The 17,908-nt window shown below is 43.0% G+C and overlaps 2 protein-coding genes across 6 annotated transcripts in view; one reads left to right on the forward strand and one right to left on the reverse strand.

Annotated features, from left to right (window-relative positions):
• plch2a (phospholipase C, eta 2a) overlaps positions 1–13,377 on the reverse strand; it is a 194,846-nt gene extending 181,469 nt beyond the window's left edge. The window contains exons 1-2 of one of the 5 annotated variants that reach the window (XM_031803783.1): positions 13,172–13,377; positions 12,898–12,979 (exon numbers count right to left, since the gene is read on the reverse strand). The gene's annotated coding sequence lies outside the window, so the exon portion shown is untranslated. Of the gene's footprint in view, positions 1–5,613; positions 5,788–10,600; positions 11,140–11,908; positions 12,028–12,897 lie in introns of those variants that run through there. The other 4 variants (XM_031803784.1, XM_031803786.1, XM_020459640.2 and 1 more) reach the window with 4 other exon arrangements.
• LOC109869654 (peroxisome biogenesis factor 10) lies at positions 10,842–17,877 on the forward strand. The gene is given in 9 exon segments (XM_020459928.2): positions 10,842–10,953; positions 11,088–11,143; positions 14,668–14,734; positions 14,847–14,902; positions 14,904–15,056; positions 15,058–15,252; positions 16,519–16,680; positions 16,854–16,993; positions 17,266–17,877. Coding segments are annotated over 7 exon segments (663 nt in total). The 3' UTR covers positions 16,543–16,680; positions 16,854–16,993; positions 17,266–17,877.
• The last annotated feature ends 31 nt before the right edge of the window (positions 17,878–17,908 follow it).

The raw sequence follows: 17,908 nt of genomic DNA on the forward strand, positions 1-17,908 counted from the left end.
TACGTAGACCACACCATAGATAGCAAACTGCTATACCTTTGTTGAGCATGGTCCCTGACAAATGAAAAAACTACGTAGATGACATTAATATACTTTGCCATTTCGTTTCCTTGGTGTGGGTGCACATGGAGCAAAAAATGAAATATAAATGGGAAAAAGGGATAAAGCGTTATGATAGCTACATAGAATATCCCACTCATGGAGACTGAATACCAGTTTCCACTATTTCTGTCTGCTTTTTTTAACCAGGCAAGTCAGTTAAGAACAAATTCTTATTTTCAATGACGGCCTAGGAACAGTGGGTTAACTGCCTGTTCAGGGGCAGAACGACAGATTTGTACCTTGTCAGCTCGGGGGTTTGAACTTGCAACCTTCCGGTTACTAGTCCAACGCTCTAACCACTAGGCTACCCTGCCGCCCCTTACAGGCCACTGACCTCCTTTTGGGGAAAAAAACCCCTCAAATGTGCTTTTAAACTCATATCATATGACATGCCACAAACCTAATTTAGCGTTGTTGCAAACACTTTCAAGTTTCATTCAGGACACATCATGTGAGCAGATTTGGCCAGACAGAAGACCTAGACAAGGAAGAAAATTTCCAAGATGGCGTAGCAGTGCAGACGTTGTTTGTCGTTCTCCCACATATTTTTTTGTATATATTTCAAATCTCTTTTTCCATTTTTTAAATTAAATATACCTTCCGGCAACCCGCCTCACCCAATGTGATACGGATCTGCTATTTTTTTGACTTTATAGATAGAACCTCCATCAGAACCTAGCCATCAGAAGCTACCCAGCTAATTAGCTACTAGCTATGTTGTCATTGTTAGCCACTGCTAGCGGCCTTTACCTTTAGCACAGACACCAGCCGCTTTTAGCCTGGATAATACTTGCCAGCCTGCCAGTCTGCACAGCGCGTTATCAACCCTGCCCTAGCATCGAATAGTCCCCGCGATATGCAACGTTTCAGGGAAGTCAAGAACCAATACACACAGTCAGTTATGAAAGTAAAGGCTTTTTCAAACAGAAATTTGCATCCTGTAGCTTTAACTCCAAAAAGTTTTGGGACACTAAAGTCCATGGAGAATAACAGCACCTCCTCCCAGCTGCCCACTGTACTGAGGCTAGGAGACACAGTCACCACCGATAAAGCCACGATAGTCAAGAATTTCACTAAGCATCTCTCTACAGCTGGTCATGCTTTTCTCCCTGCTACCCCAACTCTGGCCAACAGCTCCACATCCCCCGCAGCTGCTTGCCCATGCCTCTCCAGCTTCTCCTTCACCCAAATCCAGATAGCAGATGTTCCGAAAGAGCTGCAAAACCTGAACCCGCACAAATCAGCTGGGCTAGAAAATTCTGGACCCTCTCTTTCTAAAATTAAATCTGCCGTCATTGTTGCAACCCCTATTACCAGTCTGTTCAACCTCTCATTCGTATTGTCCGAGATTCCTTAAGATTGGAAAGATGCCGCGGTCATCCCCCTCTTCAAAGGGGGTGACACTCTAGACCCAAACTGTTACAAACCTATATCCACCCTGCCCTGCCTTTCTAAAGTCTACGAAAGCCAAGTTAACAAAACAGATCACTGCCCATTATGAATCCCACCGTACCTTCTCTGCTGTGCAACACGATTTCCGAGCTGGTCACGGGTGCACCTCAGCCACACTCAAGGTACTAAACGATATCATAACAGCCATCGATAAAAGACAGTACTGTGCAGTCGTCTTCATCGACCTGGCCAAGGCTTTCGACTCCGTCAATCACCGTATTCTTATCGGCTTTGGTTTCTCAAATGACTGCCTCGCCTGGTTCACCAACTACTTCTCAAATAGAATTCAGTGTGTCAAATCAGAGGGCATGTTGTCCGGACATCTGGCAGTCTATGGGGATACCACAGTGTTAATTCTAGGGCCGACTCTTCTCTGTATATATCAATGATCGCTCTTGCTGCGGGTGATTCCCTGATCCACCTCTACGCAGATGACACCTTTCTGTATACATCTCTCCCTTCTTTGGACACTGTGTTAACAAACCTCCAAACGAGCTTCAATGCCATACAACACTCCTCCGTGGCCTCCAACTGCTCTTAAAACGCTAGTAAAACTAAATGCATGCTTTTCAACCGATCACTGCCCGCACCCGCATGCCCGACTAGCATCACTACTGTGGACGGTTCTGACTGAGAATATGTGGACAACTACAAATACCTAGGTGTCTGGCTAGACTGTAAACTCACCACGCTGCCAAACATGCCCTTGTAAAACTGACTATCCTACCGATCCTCGACTTCGGCGATGTCATTTACAAAATAGCCTCCAACAATCTACTCAGCAAACTGGATGCAGTCTATCACAGTGTCATCCATTTTGTCACCAAAGCCCGTATATCACCCACCACTGCGACCTGTATGCTCTCGTCGGCTGGCCCTCGCTACATATTCGTCGCCAGACCCACTGGCTCCAGGTCACCTATACAGTGAGGGAAAAAAGTATTTGATCCCCTGCTGATTTTGTACGTTTGCCCACTGACAAAGAAATGATCAGTCTATAATTGTAATGGTAGGTTTATTTGAACAGTGAGAGACAGAATAACAAAAGAATCCATAAAAACGCATGTCAAAAATGTTATAAATTGATTAGCATTTTAATGAGGGAAATAAGTATTTGACCCCCTCTCAATAAGAAAGATTTCTGGCTCCCATGTGTCTTTTATACAGGTAACAAGCTGAGATTAGGAGCACACTCTTAAAAGGGAGTGCTCCTAATCTCAGCTTGTTAGCTGTATAAAAGACACCTGTCCACAGAAGCAATCAATCAATCAGATTCCAAACTCTCCACCATGGCCAAGACCAAAGAGCTCTCCAAGGATGTCAGGGACAAGATTGTAGACCTACACAAGGTTGGAATGGGCTACAAGACCATCGCCAAGCAGCTTGGTGAGAAGGTGACAACAGTTGGTGCGATTATTCGCAAATGGAAGAACACAAAATAACTGACAATCTCCCTCTGCCTGGGGCTCCATGCAAGATCTCACCTCGTGGAGTTGCAATGATCATGAGAACGGTGAGGAATCAGCCCAGAACTACACGGGAGGATCTTGTCAATGATCTCAAGACAGCTGGGACCAAAGTCACCAAGAAAACAATTGGTAACACACTACGCCGTGAAGGACTGAAATCCTGCAGCACCAGCAAGGTCCCCCTGCTCAAGAAAGCACATATACATGCCCGTCTGAAGTTTGCCAATGAACATCTGAATGATTCAGAGGACAACTGGGTGAAAGTGTTGTGGTCAGATGAGACCAAAATGGAGCTCTTTGGCATCAACTCAACTCGCCGTGTTTGGAGGAGGAGGAATGCTGCCTATGACCCCAAGAACCCCACCGTCAAACATGGAGGTGGAAACATTATGCTTTGGGGGTGTTCTTCTGCTAATGGGACAGGACAACTTCACCGCATCAAAGGGACGATGGAAGGGGCCATGTTCCGTCTTATCTTGGGTGAGAACCTCCTTCCCTCAGCCAGGTCATTGAAAATGGGTCGTGGATGGGTATTCCAGCATGACAATGACCCAAAACACACAGCCAAGGCAACAAAGGAGTGGCTCAAGAAGAAGCACATTAAGGTCCTGGAGTGGCCTAGCCAGTCTCCAGACCTTAATCCCATAGAAAATCTGTGGAGGGAGCTGAAGGTTCAAGTTGCCAAACGTCAGCCTCGAAACCTTAATGACTTGGAGAAGATCTGCAAAGAGGAGTGGGACAAAATCCCTCCTGAGATGTGTGCAAACCTGGTGGCCAACTACAAGAACCGTCTGACCTCTGATTGCCAACAAGGGTTTTGCCACCAAGTACTAAGTCATATTTTGCAGAGGGGTCAAATACTTATTTCCCTCAGTCTCTCACTGTTCAAATAAACCTACCATTAAAATTATAGACCGATAATTTCCTTGTCAGTGGGAAAACACAATCAGCAGGGGATCAAAAACGTTTTTTCCCTCAAGGTAAGTCTTTTCTAGGTAAAGCTCCACCTTATCTCAGCTCACTGGTCACCATAACAACACCCACCCGTAGCACACGCTCCAGCAGGTATATCTCACTGGTCATCCCCAAAGCCAACACCTGCTTCGGCCGCCTTTCCTTCCAGTTCTCTGCTGCCAATGACTGGAACGAATTGCAAAAATTGCTGAAGTTGGAGACTTATCTCCCTCACTAACTTTAAGCATCAGCTATCTGAGCTGCTTACCGATCACTGCAGCTGTACACAGCCCATCTGTAAATAGCCCATCCAACTACCTACCTCATCCCCATATTGTTTTTAATGTACTTTTCTGCTCTTTTGCACACCAATATTTCTACTTGCACATCATCATCTGCACATCTATCACTCCAGTGTTAATTTGCTCAATTGTAATTACTTCGCTACTATGGCCTATTTATTGCCTTACCTCACACTATTTGCACACACTATATAGACATTTGATATTGTGTTATTGACTATACGTTTGTTTACGTGAAACTCTGTTGTTTTTGTGGCACTTCTTTGCTTTATCTTGGCCAGGTCACAGTTGTAAATGAGAAATTGTTCTCAGCTGGCCTACCTAGTTAAATAAAGGTGAAATAATAAATAAAAAAACATCATAGGCAATTTTGATACAAATGTGGATGCATTTTAACAGACGCTTTTATCCAAAGAGACTTAGTCATGCATACATTTTAAGTATGGGTGGTCCCGGGAACCAAAACCCCTATCCTGGTGTGGCAAGCACCATACTCTACCAATAGAGCAACAGAGGACCACAATTAGAGGGAGAGAGATAGAGAAAGCGAGCAAGAGACTTGTAAATTCACAAGTTATTCATAAAAGGCTGGAGGGAATAAATCTCAGTTCCAGGTTAAAAATACCTTTCATCTTCAATAGAGCACATACACTGTGTTGGTGAGAACGGCAATCTCTATCTATTCATAGTCAAGAGAGGAGATCAGTGGCTGTGTATCTTCAAGCGGGCACCAGACGAGACACCTAGACTTACTGTCTGCTAAGGCCGAGAGCAGGGGAGGGCATGTTTTGTACAACACCTATATATGAACACATCACACTAAATGTACCACATACTTAGTAGTGTCACAACACCAATGCAAACATGCACACACACACACAGTCCCCAAAGATCCTTATGGGAGTGGTAATAAACCAATTCACACATTACAAGGACAAGCCTTAAAAAAAAAAGACAGCGAGCGAGCGCAAGAGAGAAAATATTACATGAATCATCATTGGCTCTTAGCAGTTTGGCTCTTGGTAATTACACTCATTCAGGTGGTGATGTCTCAGGAGCCAAGTGCCTTAGCTCTGATTTTGTCATGACTGTTACAGCCATGTGTCTCTAACCTGGTTTGGGTTTGAATGACACTTTAGGGAGATTGGAGAGGGAAAAATGCTGCTGGCTGTATTATATCAACATCTCAGATTGCAGGCCTCAAATCTTAATTATCTGATACTAGCTGAAGTAACTTAATGCACAAATACACAGTAGCCCACTCCAATTACCCATTTCCAACCAACGCAACTTCTCCACTCTGCTTCCTACATAAACAATTGATGTTTATCTACCTTTATGTCGCTAGCATCCGCGCCACATTCCTCAAACTAATCCAACCATGGAGACGATGGCTTCAATGGCTTACAGTAAATACTGTTACTCCTTCACCAGAAAGTCCTTCTTAAGCTGCCAGTACTGTGCTGTCTGTGAGGACAGGCTGCTGTGTTGTAATGCTACTGCACCCAGGTATAGAGAACAATGTGTAGTGAGGGTGAGGGTTAAACTCAGGGGTTTGGCTGTTGGCTGGCTGGTGGGCTGAGACGTGTTCAGAACTGTTAGGAGGGCGGTCAGACTGAACAGAGGTTGTCTTGAGTGCAGGCCCGGGCACGCCTGCCTCACACATAGACAGAAATGCTTGATTGTGTGTGTTTTTGTGTGTGTGTGTTGGGAAGGGGAAAATGCACCTAACCCCACCCACGAACAGGCTCTTGCCAAGAGTATGACAAATCCTTCTATGGGAGAGGAGCTTCTGTCTCCCTTTCTTTAAGCCCAACCCAGGATGTTTACTCTCTATTAGTGCAGGGACGGTGAACACATTCTCACTCCCTCTTCACTCGCAATGACACACTACTCCCTATAGCGCACTCAGTGTTTCCCCTATATGCAAATCGTGACTACCACTTTTTAGTTTTATTCAATTATTTTTGTTTTGATTTTTAATCTTAAATAATTTTTTAGGATGTTAAACGTTTCCCGTGTATACTTAAACAACCAGATATAATGTATAAAAATTGAGTAATACGTTTTTAAATACGATCATCTTTGAGAACTGACAATCACCAAAGTATAAAGTAGACAGGGAGAATCTAAAATTCCCAAAATGGCATGGGGCCCTCATTGATTTTGTTATAATTGTTGAGTCATTCAAAAGCCATGGCAAAATTTGTTTTAAAACCGCAAATTAGTGATCTGCGGGGCGGGTGGGTTTAGGGCAGGGGTGTCAAACTCATTCCATGGAGGGCCTAGTGTCTGCGGGTTTTTGTTTTTTCCTTTCAATTAAGACAATCAGGTGAGCGGAGTTCTTTGCTAATTAGTGACCTTAATTCATCAATCATGTAGAAGGAGCGAAAACCAGCAGACACTCGGCCCTCCGTAGAATGAGTTTGACACGTGGTTTAGGATCATTAAATATTGTGTGGATGAAGGCCAGAATGGCGGCGGGCAAATTTAATAAAGAGAAAACAATACCTTAAATCCATAAATGTGTCATTCTTGTGCAATTTATACAGTATCTGTAGGCTACATTGAGGTTTTTCTTTCATTATTTTTGCGTATCCGGCATTAGTGTGTAATCATAATCAAGATGGGGACTTCAAAGTTATATGGCACGTCAATGGAACTGTAGCCTACTGTTCAGATGGGTTAAATGGAAACTGAAATCTATCACATAGCCTTAATATGAACTCCCCGACAGGACTGGAGAAATATGATTTATTTCAGCATCTTGAGAGAATGTGAATGCCAGTTAAGATAGCACCTCTACAGATGGTAGTCTATATTTAACTGAAAGCTTATCAGAAACATGTTTGGTCGTTTTCACAGCCTTTTATTTCTTTACAAACATGTTTTTTTTTTGTTATTGAATTTTCTCCCCGGTCCCTAAAAATCAGAGATGTCAGAGAACACTGGAAACACTACTAATGTCAACAAGATTACATCATTCATTCTATCAATTTATGACAATCTGGTGAGCAATGGTTTATTTAGCCTTCTAGGGCAACAAATGACAGAAGAGAAGCTGCATGCATCTGACTATAGACAAGTTGACTTACAAATAGCCTACCAAAATGTCAGAAATTATTTACTGAAACATATCTAAATCAGGCTAAATAAATCCTTCCCCCAGTTCCAAAAGAATCGTTCTGCAGTCTCTGACTGTAGCCTACAGCGCATTTTCTACATTAGTGGGTTAGGGTCAGGTGCGGGCCTTTGATTTTCACTTTATCATATACTGTATAGTCGGGCGGTTGCAGATGGATTATTAGCAATTGCGGGTGGGTGCAGGTGAACAAACTGCTGACCCACCCACCACTACAGCAAGTTCTCTCAGCCCAATGACAAAATGTGTAGATTTGCAATTAAACTAGTTTTAAAACTGTAAAACGATCTCTCAGCCTGTCACACCCTGATCTGTCTCACCTGTCCTCGTTATGGTCTCCACCCCCTCCAGGTGTCGCCTGTTTCCCCCAGTGTATTTATCCCTGTGTTTCCTGTCTCTCTGGGCCAGTGTATTTATCCCTGTGTTTCCTGTCTCTCTGTGCCCATTTGTCTTGTATGTCCAAGCCTATCAGCATTTTTCCCATTTTCCCTGCTTTGCCTTTTCTATTTTCTAGTCCTCTTGGTTTTGACCCTTGCCTGTTCTGAACTCTGTTACCGCCGGCCTGACCATTCTTCCTACCCTGACCTCAAACCTGCCTGCCACTCTGTACCTCCTGGACTCTGATCTGGTTATGACCTTTTGTCTGTTTACGACCATTCTCTTGCCTATTCCCTTTGGATTTATTAAACAACTCCAAACATCTGACTCCTGTGTCTGCATTTGGGTCTCACCTAGTGTCATGATACAGCCACATGACAAAATGTGTAGAATTACAGAAATTTGCTTTAAAACTAAAATGTTCTTTCAGCCCCATGGCAAAATGTATACAATTGCAGGAAATTTGCATTGAAAGTGCATTTGTTTCACCCAGTCCCATGTCAAAAATGTGTAGAATTGCAGGAAACTAGCTTTTAAACTCAAAGGTTTTCTCCACCCCATGGCTAAATGTGTAGAATTGCAGGAAACTAGCTTTTAAACTCAAAGGTTTTCTCCACCCCATGGCTAAATGTGTAGAATTGCTCCAAGAGCAGAGTTATGCCACACACACACACAGATAAAATACGGCTATACCTGTAAGACAGCTTCCCCTCTTTTAACGCCGTCTCTCAATGTCACAACAAGACACAACACAGACCACAAAATGAAGTACAGTTCTCGTGTAGTAGATGAGTTGTAACCGAAAGTGCCATAAACCACCGAAGAGACAGATTGAGCTTTGACACTTCCATCACTATGGCTGAGTCCCAAATGACACCCTATTCCTTAATGTAGTGCATTTGGGAGTCTGTCTCCTTGGTTGTTTACAGCACATTCGGTGTCGGTTACAACTCGCCTACTACACGAGTACTGTACTTTTGTGGTCCCTGTTGTGTCTTCTTGTGACAATGAGTGACAGAGAGCTAATCGGGGGGAAGCTTTTTCTTTACAGGTATAGTGGTATTCTGTATGTTTTATCCACGCTGGTGGTCAAAGGCTGCGGACACAATGGCTCTTTCACTTTTAGTAACTACTATAACGTTACTTTTACAGAACACACACAATGGGTCTGGTACAAAACAGAGGCTTCCACCGTACACCACAGACTGATGCCGAGGGAAAATTCATTGAGTTTCTTCAGAGCCCAAGTTCAAAACACACAGGCACATACGGTATATTCAGACATGGCTTCGGCTTCTGAGTCTCCAAATTGTGTAAATGATCTCACATGATCTGATATCATTGTTAGATATTGCTATACGTTAACATTATTATTCACATCACTACAGTGTGGCAGGTTGCCTCGCAGTTAAGAGCGTTTGGCCAGTAACCGAAAGGTCATTGATATGAATCCCAGAGCAGACTAGGTGAAAAAAATATGTCAATGTGCCCTTGGCTAAAGGCACTAAACACTAATTGCTCCTGGATGTCGCTCTGGATAAGAGTGTCTGCTAAATGACTAAAATGTACATTCAGAATAAATAACAAAATATGTTACAGTTGGCGTTATACATTAAACCAGTAACTCAATAACTTTTTGGCATTGTGTTGTGACCTCTCCAAACGCCTTTCAAATGTTTCTTGCCACAGACCAGTCTTTAATTAATTGTGAAGAGGCGGCACTGGCTACCACCCAACAGTTGGTCCTCCTTACCCACCCGTTACATAGGAATCACTGTCTTTAAACTGAAAGGGGCAAATCCTAACTTAAGGTCTCTCACTGACATCAATGCATGACTAAGTGAAAATGTGAAAATGAAGTGGAAGGTATAATTCGCCCCATAATGATGACATATGTACAGAACCCACTGTCTCCTCATCAGGCTTGCAGCAAGAAGTCATGCGTTTCCTGGGACACGGAACATCTACCTTGGCAGATGACAGTGGTGGAAACGGTATTTCCTCACTAAATACACTGGTTTACAGCTGATTTATAGCCTCTTAGCACATCAACCTTTAGCCTGCGGCGCCGCAAGGCTAGCTCTACCACTCTAGCATTGAAGACCAACACATGGGACTCAGTGACACTTGTTACTGTATTTTATTTATTTAACCCTTTATTTTACTAGGTAAGTTGACAGAGAACATATTTTCATATACAGCAAGGACCTGGTGAATTAAAGTTGCGAGATAAGTGACAGGTTTGGTTGTATAAACAACAGAGGAAAGAGTGTGTTCACAGGAGAAATCAGACCCCTGAAGTAACATGGAGTCTCCTGTTCAGTTGTGCCTCCTCCCCTTTGCAGCGGGTTACATGTTTGTTTTTCCTCACTCTCCCAGCTATAAGGTGTTGAGTTTCAGCGCCAGCCAGAAAATCCCCCCTAAAAACCTCAAAGGGGTGAAAACCTACACCGCATTGACTAAACGCAGCAAAAACTCCACAAAGGATGTCTAACCTGCTCTTCCAATCAAATAGCACTGTTGTTAAAGACTGTTGGAGTTATGATACAGTACAGTCCCAATAGTTGACTTAAACTGGGCTTGTTTGAATGGCGTCTGGCTGTACAAACCACAAGGGAGAGACTAAGCACACAACACACCCACACCTGAATTGCACAGGAAAGATTATTTTACCAATAGAAGTCCATCCCTGCTAGATAGTAAAAGTAGACTTGCCCTCGCCACACCTTTGTGGTGAGCAACAGCACTGATTTATCTGTAAGTAAGACAGGCAAGAAACAAGAACGTTGATATGACATTACCTTTCAGAGAGGAAATAAGAGGCAGAGGACACAGCCAAGTCTAGCCTCGATGTTGGTGTGCTTTAGTGTGTGGCGTCCTGTGAAATTCCCCCACTTGGACAGCTTTACAACTATTATCCCCACACACCTCCGTAAAATCCCTCACACACACACACACACCTGAGAAGCAGCACACACTACTCACTGCAACAGCCGGAAGTGAGTTATGTCATTTCAATGAGCTTTGTCTATAGCTGTATTCATGCTGGTGTGCGTCAACACAGACAGGACATGTGAGGGCAAAGCCCGAGGTTTGGTAGGGGAGGGCCAGTACCTGTGCCTAGGAAAGGGTGGGGTGGGGTCAGCCGTGGGTGGTGAGCATGCACCAATACAAATCTCTCTGCCCCCTGTGGCAAGCAAAGAAAGAAACGTACTGCGCTACTACTCTTTGACAAGGGGAGATTGATTCAAATTCATTTGAATCTTTTTCTGCTCGTACCGTCATGAGCTGTCACCAAGATTAGATCAAGATGGAAATTGAAACTATTTAACAATAGGCTACGGGTAAGACATCCTTGTTGAGTGAGTCCTTCTATAGCATGTTTTCTTTTGAGACTAATACTTTTGCAGACAATATTTGACTACTTCAGCATTTTAGAAATGTTTTCATTTCAGGGAAGGAGTAGGTTATGCTGTGATTGTAGGAAGATAAGGAGAGTAGCCTATTTATTACAATGGACTGATACAGGTCTGTTATGCTAAGTTAAGCAGAGGGACAACACACACACACACAAATCATATTGGTCACAAATACATGTTTAGCAGATGTTATTGCGGGTGTAGCGAAATGCTTGTTTTTAGCTCCAACAGTGCAGTAATATCTAACAAGTATTATTTAACAACAATACACACAAATCTAAACGAGGAATGGAATTAAGAATATATACATATATGGACGAGCAATGTCAGAGCGGCATAGTTAACATTGTTTGCTAGTGGCGTGTTTGAGAGTCAAATTAACTTTCCCGTGGCCGATTTGGACGGCCCTACTGTGCAGGGTACTGAAGCTGGAAAGGTCATGCAAACTTCAAAAGGGAGGCATGTGGCAAAATACAAATCAAGAGAAAAATAATATAGTAATCACAGGCTAGAAAAGGTCTGTCAGAGATGTACTTCTTACATATAAAAGCAATGGTTAATATTCCGTTGGCATCATCAAAGGAACATCAAGTGTCTATAATACATGTCAATGTTATATCATGATTTTCATTCTATACGGAAATATGTTTTACAATTATGTCATTCGAGAAACTAATAAGGTTCTTCTACCTTATTCATGAATCTTCCACGAACACAATGGCAATGTTACCACAGCCTTATCCTAGCCTTAACCATGCACACACTACACGCATGCAAGCAGGCACACACACACGTAGACACACACACAGTGATGTGGCTTCACACATGTAGCCTTCCTCAGAGGGCAAAGTCCTGCTGGATGTGCCTAAGAAGAGACTGTCTGGGCATGGCCAAGTCACCCTATGACACTTTATGATGTTGCTGCATTGTAAAACAAACATCACTGTCGGACTGCTACAGATTGTGGTCTGTTTAAAACGTGAAACAGAATTAGCTCAGTGCCTAGCCTCTTTTCACAGCTGCTGTGAGAAAAGACTACTAAGTGCCTAGTACTCCGACCTTATGCCAGTGTCCGTTAAAGCAATTAGTTCAGTGGCTGGATATATCCTAACCAGATGTCACCTGAGGTAATCATGGAAACTAGTGTGGGGCCAAATAAGCTGCCGTTTTATCTCTTTGGCAGGTGTTGTGCTGCCGGCTCCAGTGCTTCCTTCCTCATTGGGTTGTTTCCCACTGGTCACAGACGTCAATTCAATGTCTATTCCACATTAGTTCAATGTCATTTAATTGAAATGATGTGGAAACAGTGTGGGCCCAGTGGGTTGGGGTCTCCTGAGGATCCTGTGCTTTGCAAATAGAGATCAATGACTCACCCAGCAGTCAACAGCAAACACAAACCTCATCAAAGGAGCACTACAACTCTATTCACAGATGTTCTACTACTCTATTCAATTATAAAGAGATTTTGAGTCGCACAAGCTGGAATTCTGTGCAGTTTTGATGGGCATGGGGCAGTGGGCTAAGAGGCCACAATAAAGTGGGACAGGTTCTAGTCTAGTCCTTTATCTGGTTGCATGGTGGAATGTTAGTGTTCAGTCGCCAAGTGAAACCTCTCCAGTGAATTAAGTGCAGTGACTGCCATGCTGATAAAACCAACAGAGGAATACTGACAGACTTACCTTTGTAGTCTACTCTGGCACTTCAGTCCCATCCTGTGCTGCCAACGAGCAGTGTGCTCACCCTGCACCATCTAGCCTCCATCTGTAAGAAGTCACAAGTATCCCACAACTTTAGGGGGGAGGGAAAAACATCAGCAGCTGCCCATTAACTGTAGACACACTTCGTTGTCTGCAGCTGCCTGTAAGTAAACTCATCAAAGTTTTTCCGCTACTCTAACTGTCTAAGGGTTACTACCAGCTCTTCTTATTGAGAGCGGCTCTCTCAGAACGGTACCTGCGCTCTGCAGCACAGAAAAGGTGTTCACCACCTAGCGGAACAGCTCCAGCTTGGTTCAGGTAGCTGAATTGAAGGGACAAAGAAACTGGTTCTACAACTTATCTACAGGGTAGGGCAAGCGGCAGGATGATTGAGCACACTCAACACAGTTAAGGAAATGTGACCCAGCTATGAAAGTTTGGGGAGGGACATGTCTGTCAAAAAACGAAAAAGTAATAACAAAATAAATGATGTGTGCAATATATTAGTTAATGAATCCAGCATGTAGCCTAGCGATTAAGGTCGCTGGTCCGAATCCTCAAGCCAGAAAATTGGAAAAAAATTCGATGTTGATTTTAGTGATCACACTATATACTGTTCATATCGTTCTTTGTTATGACGTTTCACAAGTTCACGTAAAGTATGGAAGTTCAGTAAGTCCGGTACGGAAATGGCACAACAGTATTTTTATGGATATAAAAATGGATGCGTTGTGTCAGGCTATGTTACAATATTGTTGCATCATATTGATGCATTACGAAAGTAGACGCGAGGACTCCTAGCACCGCACTGTGGCCACAGAAGTTTGTTTCCTTCAAGTCAAAGGTTTTTCTGGGAATATTTTGTTTAACTAACACATCAGTCGTAGCTCTTTGTACTATATGTGGAGCTAGTTTACAGAACTGTCTCGATAGGCAATAGAAAAGTCGAATAACTATACTAAACTGGGAAGATGTCTTAGTCTGACAGTTACAGAAATGGACTGATTATTTTTCAATCGTGAATTTACAGTCATTCAAGCAACTGAGTGCTTGCTAAGTTAGCTAGCAGCCAGACTCTAGCAATGCCTCTCGTCCCTGCAAACCAGCCACAATTGCTTCGCGCAAGTCAGTAGGACGAACCTTATGAACACTGTCTGAGGACCGCGGCAGGTAGGATAGACCGATACCTTACATGACAATTTAGAACATAGCTATGCTAGAGTCATGTCCTGCTTTATTTTTTTTTATTTTACCTTTATTTAACCAGGTAGGCAAGTTGAGAACAAGTTCTCATTTACAATTGCGACCTGGCAATTATGATGCACTATATATGTGAGTACAAAAGTATGTGGACACCCCTTCAAATTAGCGGATTCGGCTATTTCAGCCACACCCATTGCTGCATGAGTATAAAATTAGGCACACAGCCATGCGATCTCCATAGACAAGCATTTGCAGTAAAATGGCCTACTGAAGAGCTCAGTGGCTTTCAACGTGGCACTGTCAAAAGGATGCCACCTTTCCAACAAGTCAGTTCATCAAATGTCTGCCCTATTAGAGCTGCCCCGGTCAACTGTAAGTGCTGTTGGAAACTTAACAATAACAATAGCTCAGCTGCGAATTGATAGGCTACACAAGCTCACAGAACGGTACCAAAAATAATCTGTCACATCACATATACTTTTGGTAATGTAGTGTATATATATTATTCTTACAGTAGCTACTCTTTTTTTTCCCCCTTTACTCATACAGCTGCATTGGAGAAAAGAGATCAAACTCCTGTCAGACCTTGCATACTGTGGTTTAACCACATTCTCAGGTAGGTAAACAAACAGCTTCACCCCCGTAGTACGATGTTGATTTAGTGTTAAATCTGATACGCAAGCATGTCTTTACCACACATTCTCCCTGTCCCTTCATGTGTCATCCAGGGTACCAGATGTAGGGTGAAGAGTATGTCAATATCATCCAGGTGGACCCCACCCTGCGCGGGGGCACCGTCCTGTGCCAGACAAGGAGCCCAGGTGTATCTCCACAGCCTGTTTCCCTACCTGCTGGACAAGTTGCTGGTGTGCCTGGAGAATGAGCTGGAGACAAGGGAGGAAAGCCAGGGAGGGGGAGGCCGGAGAGCAGAAGTGGCCAGTCCCTGGAGCCTGGATGAGAGGCTGGGTCCAGAGGGTGGTGGGGCAGCTCACGGAACCCCAGAGGAGGATGTGCATGCTTGTCTTGTTGGCCCTCCAGCCGGCACTCTCCATCATCCACCGGTTGCACGTGGCCCTGTTTTACATCAGCGGGGCCTTCTACCACCTGGGGAACAAGACGGCCAGCATCCACTATGTGGGTATTTGTTTGTGAACCTATGAAGGAACAGAGATTCGTGTCAATGACGTGAGCCCCATTGTTAACCTTTGCAACTACCACAAAGGGTAAAGAAAGCTTCAGAATATGTTTTGCTTGACATTAAGAAGCTATATTTTGGGGTTTAAAACCAATAAATACAATCCCAAAATGGTTGGATAGTAGATCCTTTGCTACACCACTACTAATCTCCAACTGATTTGAATAATGTCTCTTCTGTACTAGATAAATCTAGCTAGCTTGCTGCTCATTGCTAGCAGGCTGCATGGGCAGCCAAGCTGGTTGGAACTGGATATCTAGCTAGCATTACAGATGAACAAACAAGCCAAAAATGATTATTCAGACTAGATATATAACTAGCTAGATAGCTTAGCTGGGTTATCAAATGAATGCCTGTGTTGGAAAATAGCTAGCTTGTCATGTTCAAAATCCTTAGCTAGCTAAGCAACTTGAGTCACTCAATGACTTTTGGTGATGCAGTCCATCCTGACCAGAAAACCAGTTATTCTAACCTAATCTGTTATCGACGACAACTAGTTGGGCAAAGTCTTTTAATTGCACACAAAGTGGTGATGTCGTTTTCTCAACAATATTTCTGATTTATGTTGAATAACTGCCAATGCTTGCCTTGCCTCAACTACAGCATGACACTTAACGAAAGTTGTAGCTCTTGGTAAACGCATTTGGTAATGTTCCCACGAGACATGAACCCACCAAACTTGTCTGTTTTTTCAGTGGCACAGGACACCGTACTGCATGCAGTTGTTGTATTGAATTAACTTTTCACCACCTTGGCTTCTAAGCTTGAAATAAGTGGTAAAAGTGATTTGTTTTGTCAATTTGACATGGTTCCTCATAGGTCCTACGTCAGACATCAGCTCTGTTGTAGATAGAATACATGATATGAAAAAATTATATTTTTAGCCATTTAACACAGCACTAAATTGAATGTTTCAATTAAAATAATTTTTCTTTACCCATGGTGGGCAGGACCTAAGCAGTTGCCAGGGAAGCAAAGCCTTAAAGGGCTGTTTTTCTCCATTCAGTAGTGCACACCGTAGAAAACATTTTTGCAATGGAAAATAAAAGCTATTTATTTTTACAAGTTCAGGTAATCCCTCAAGCACATTTGTTTTCTGTTGTAATATGTTTTTCTACTGTGTGGCCTAATGAATAGGACCCATGTTACTAGTGTATGCTTCAGCATGCTATTTCTCACCATTCTTTCTTTCCCCGGGCGGTTAGCTTCGGGTGTGTGACGGGGGATGACAAGGCCATCCGGAGCAGCTACAGGTTCCTGGGCGTGGTCTCCCTGCTGCAGCTGGCCCTCACTGTGGCCCTGCAGCTCAACAACCTCCGATAGAGAGCCCAGCAGGAGTGGAGACAACACAGGAACCTGCCTTCCAGGTACACTGCAGGAAGAATAGTAGATGTTACAGAAGTGTTTGAGGACATTAGAATGATGCAAGAGGGATACAATTGCCCCACGCATCCTTTTCATTGTGATTAAGGTATGCATATGAATTTTGCAAATACACGTGTTACAGTTAACCCATAAGAGTGTGTGTCTGTCCGTCCAGGTCTCCAGTCTGTAGAAGAGCCCAACTCACCCTGTGCCTCTCGCTGTATCCTGTGAATAGAGGAGAGGAAGCACTCGACCTCTACCCCATGTGGCCACTTGTTCTGCTGGGAGTGCATCACAGAGTGGTGTAACACCAAGGTGAGACCATAGATGCATTAAATGACTACTGTTCTATTTTATTATATGGGAGAAACACTATATACGTTCTTTAAGGGGCTATGACTACTATAAAAGTGGCACAGTCCAGAAACGACCTCTACCCTGCAGGCACTTGTGTAGGTCTGACAGGACTGGAGGGGTATAAAGAATGACAAATATTTCACCTATCTAGCATGTCAGAGGGTCAGTGCTATGAAACCAAGTTAAAAGCTATAAATGCAATGCATCACTATTGTTTTCTCCCTCCACAGACAGTGCCCTTTGTGTCGTGAGAAGTTCCAGCCTCCTCGACTGGTCTACCTGAGAAAATACTCGTTTCCAGAACCACTATCGTGCTTTTTGTTGCATGGCTTCACTTTCTAAATGACTAGATCGCCACATTGGACTGTTGAATCGTTAAACAAACCTTTGTCTTTCTTAGAGTTTAGCTATCCCTGTTCAAGTTACTTCCAAATAGCATCTCACTTCAGAGAATGCCTAGAGATCTTATTTTGGGACCTTGATTCAGATATTGCTGAAAACTCTGTCAAGTTATCTCCAGTGTGAAACAAAATGGATGAAGCGTTTACATTTTTTTTGGTAATATTTCAGAATATTATTGTGAAGCTCTGTCCTCAGCTCTTTCATTCTGAATCAGGGATACACACTGGAATCATTTGTGTATATTTTTCGTTCTTTAATATACTTGTTTCATATATTTTATGGGCATGCATAATGCAGTGTACTATATTAAGCAATCATTCATTTTGAAATGGTTTGCATATGAATCATGTTTGGATTGTATCAGTCTAATTTATCTGAATTAAAACGTAATCAAATATAAATCAACTATACAACTTTTGTAATAAACAACTGTGCAATTATTTATGTGTCTTGTTTTATTGATAAAGTGAT

This window comes from Oncorhynchus kisutch, linkage group LG24 (genome assembly GCF_002021735.2).
Source record: "Oncorhynchus kisutch isolate 150728-3 linkage group LG24, Okis_V2, whole genome shotgun sequence".
In the NCBI taxonomy this organism is placed as follows: domain Eukaryota; kingdom Metazoa; phylum Chordata; class Actinopteri; order Salmoniformes; family Salmonidae; genus Oncorhynchus; species Oncorhynchus kisutch.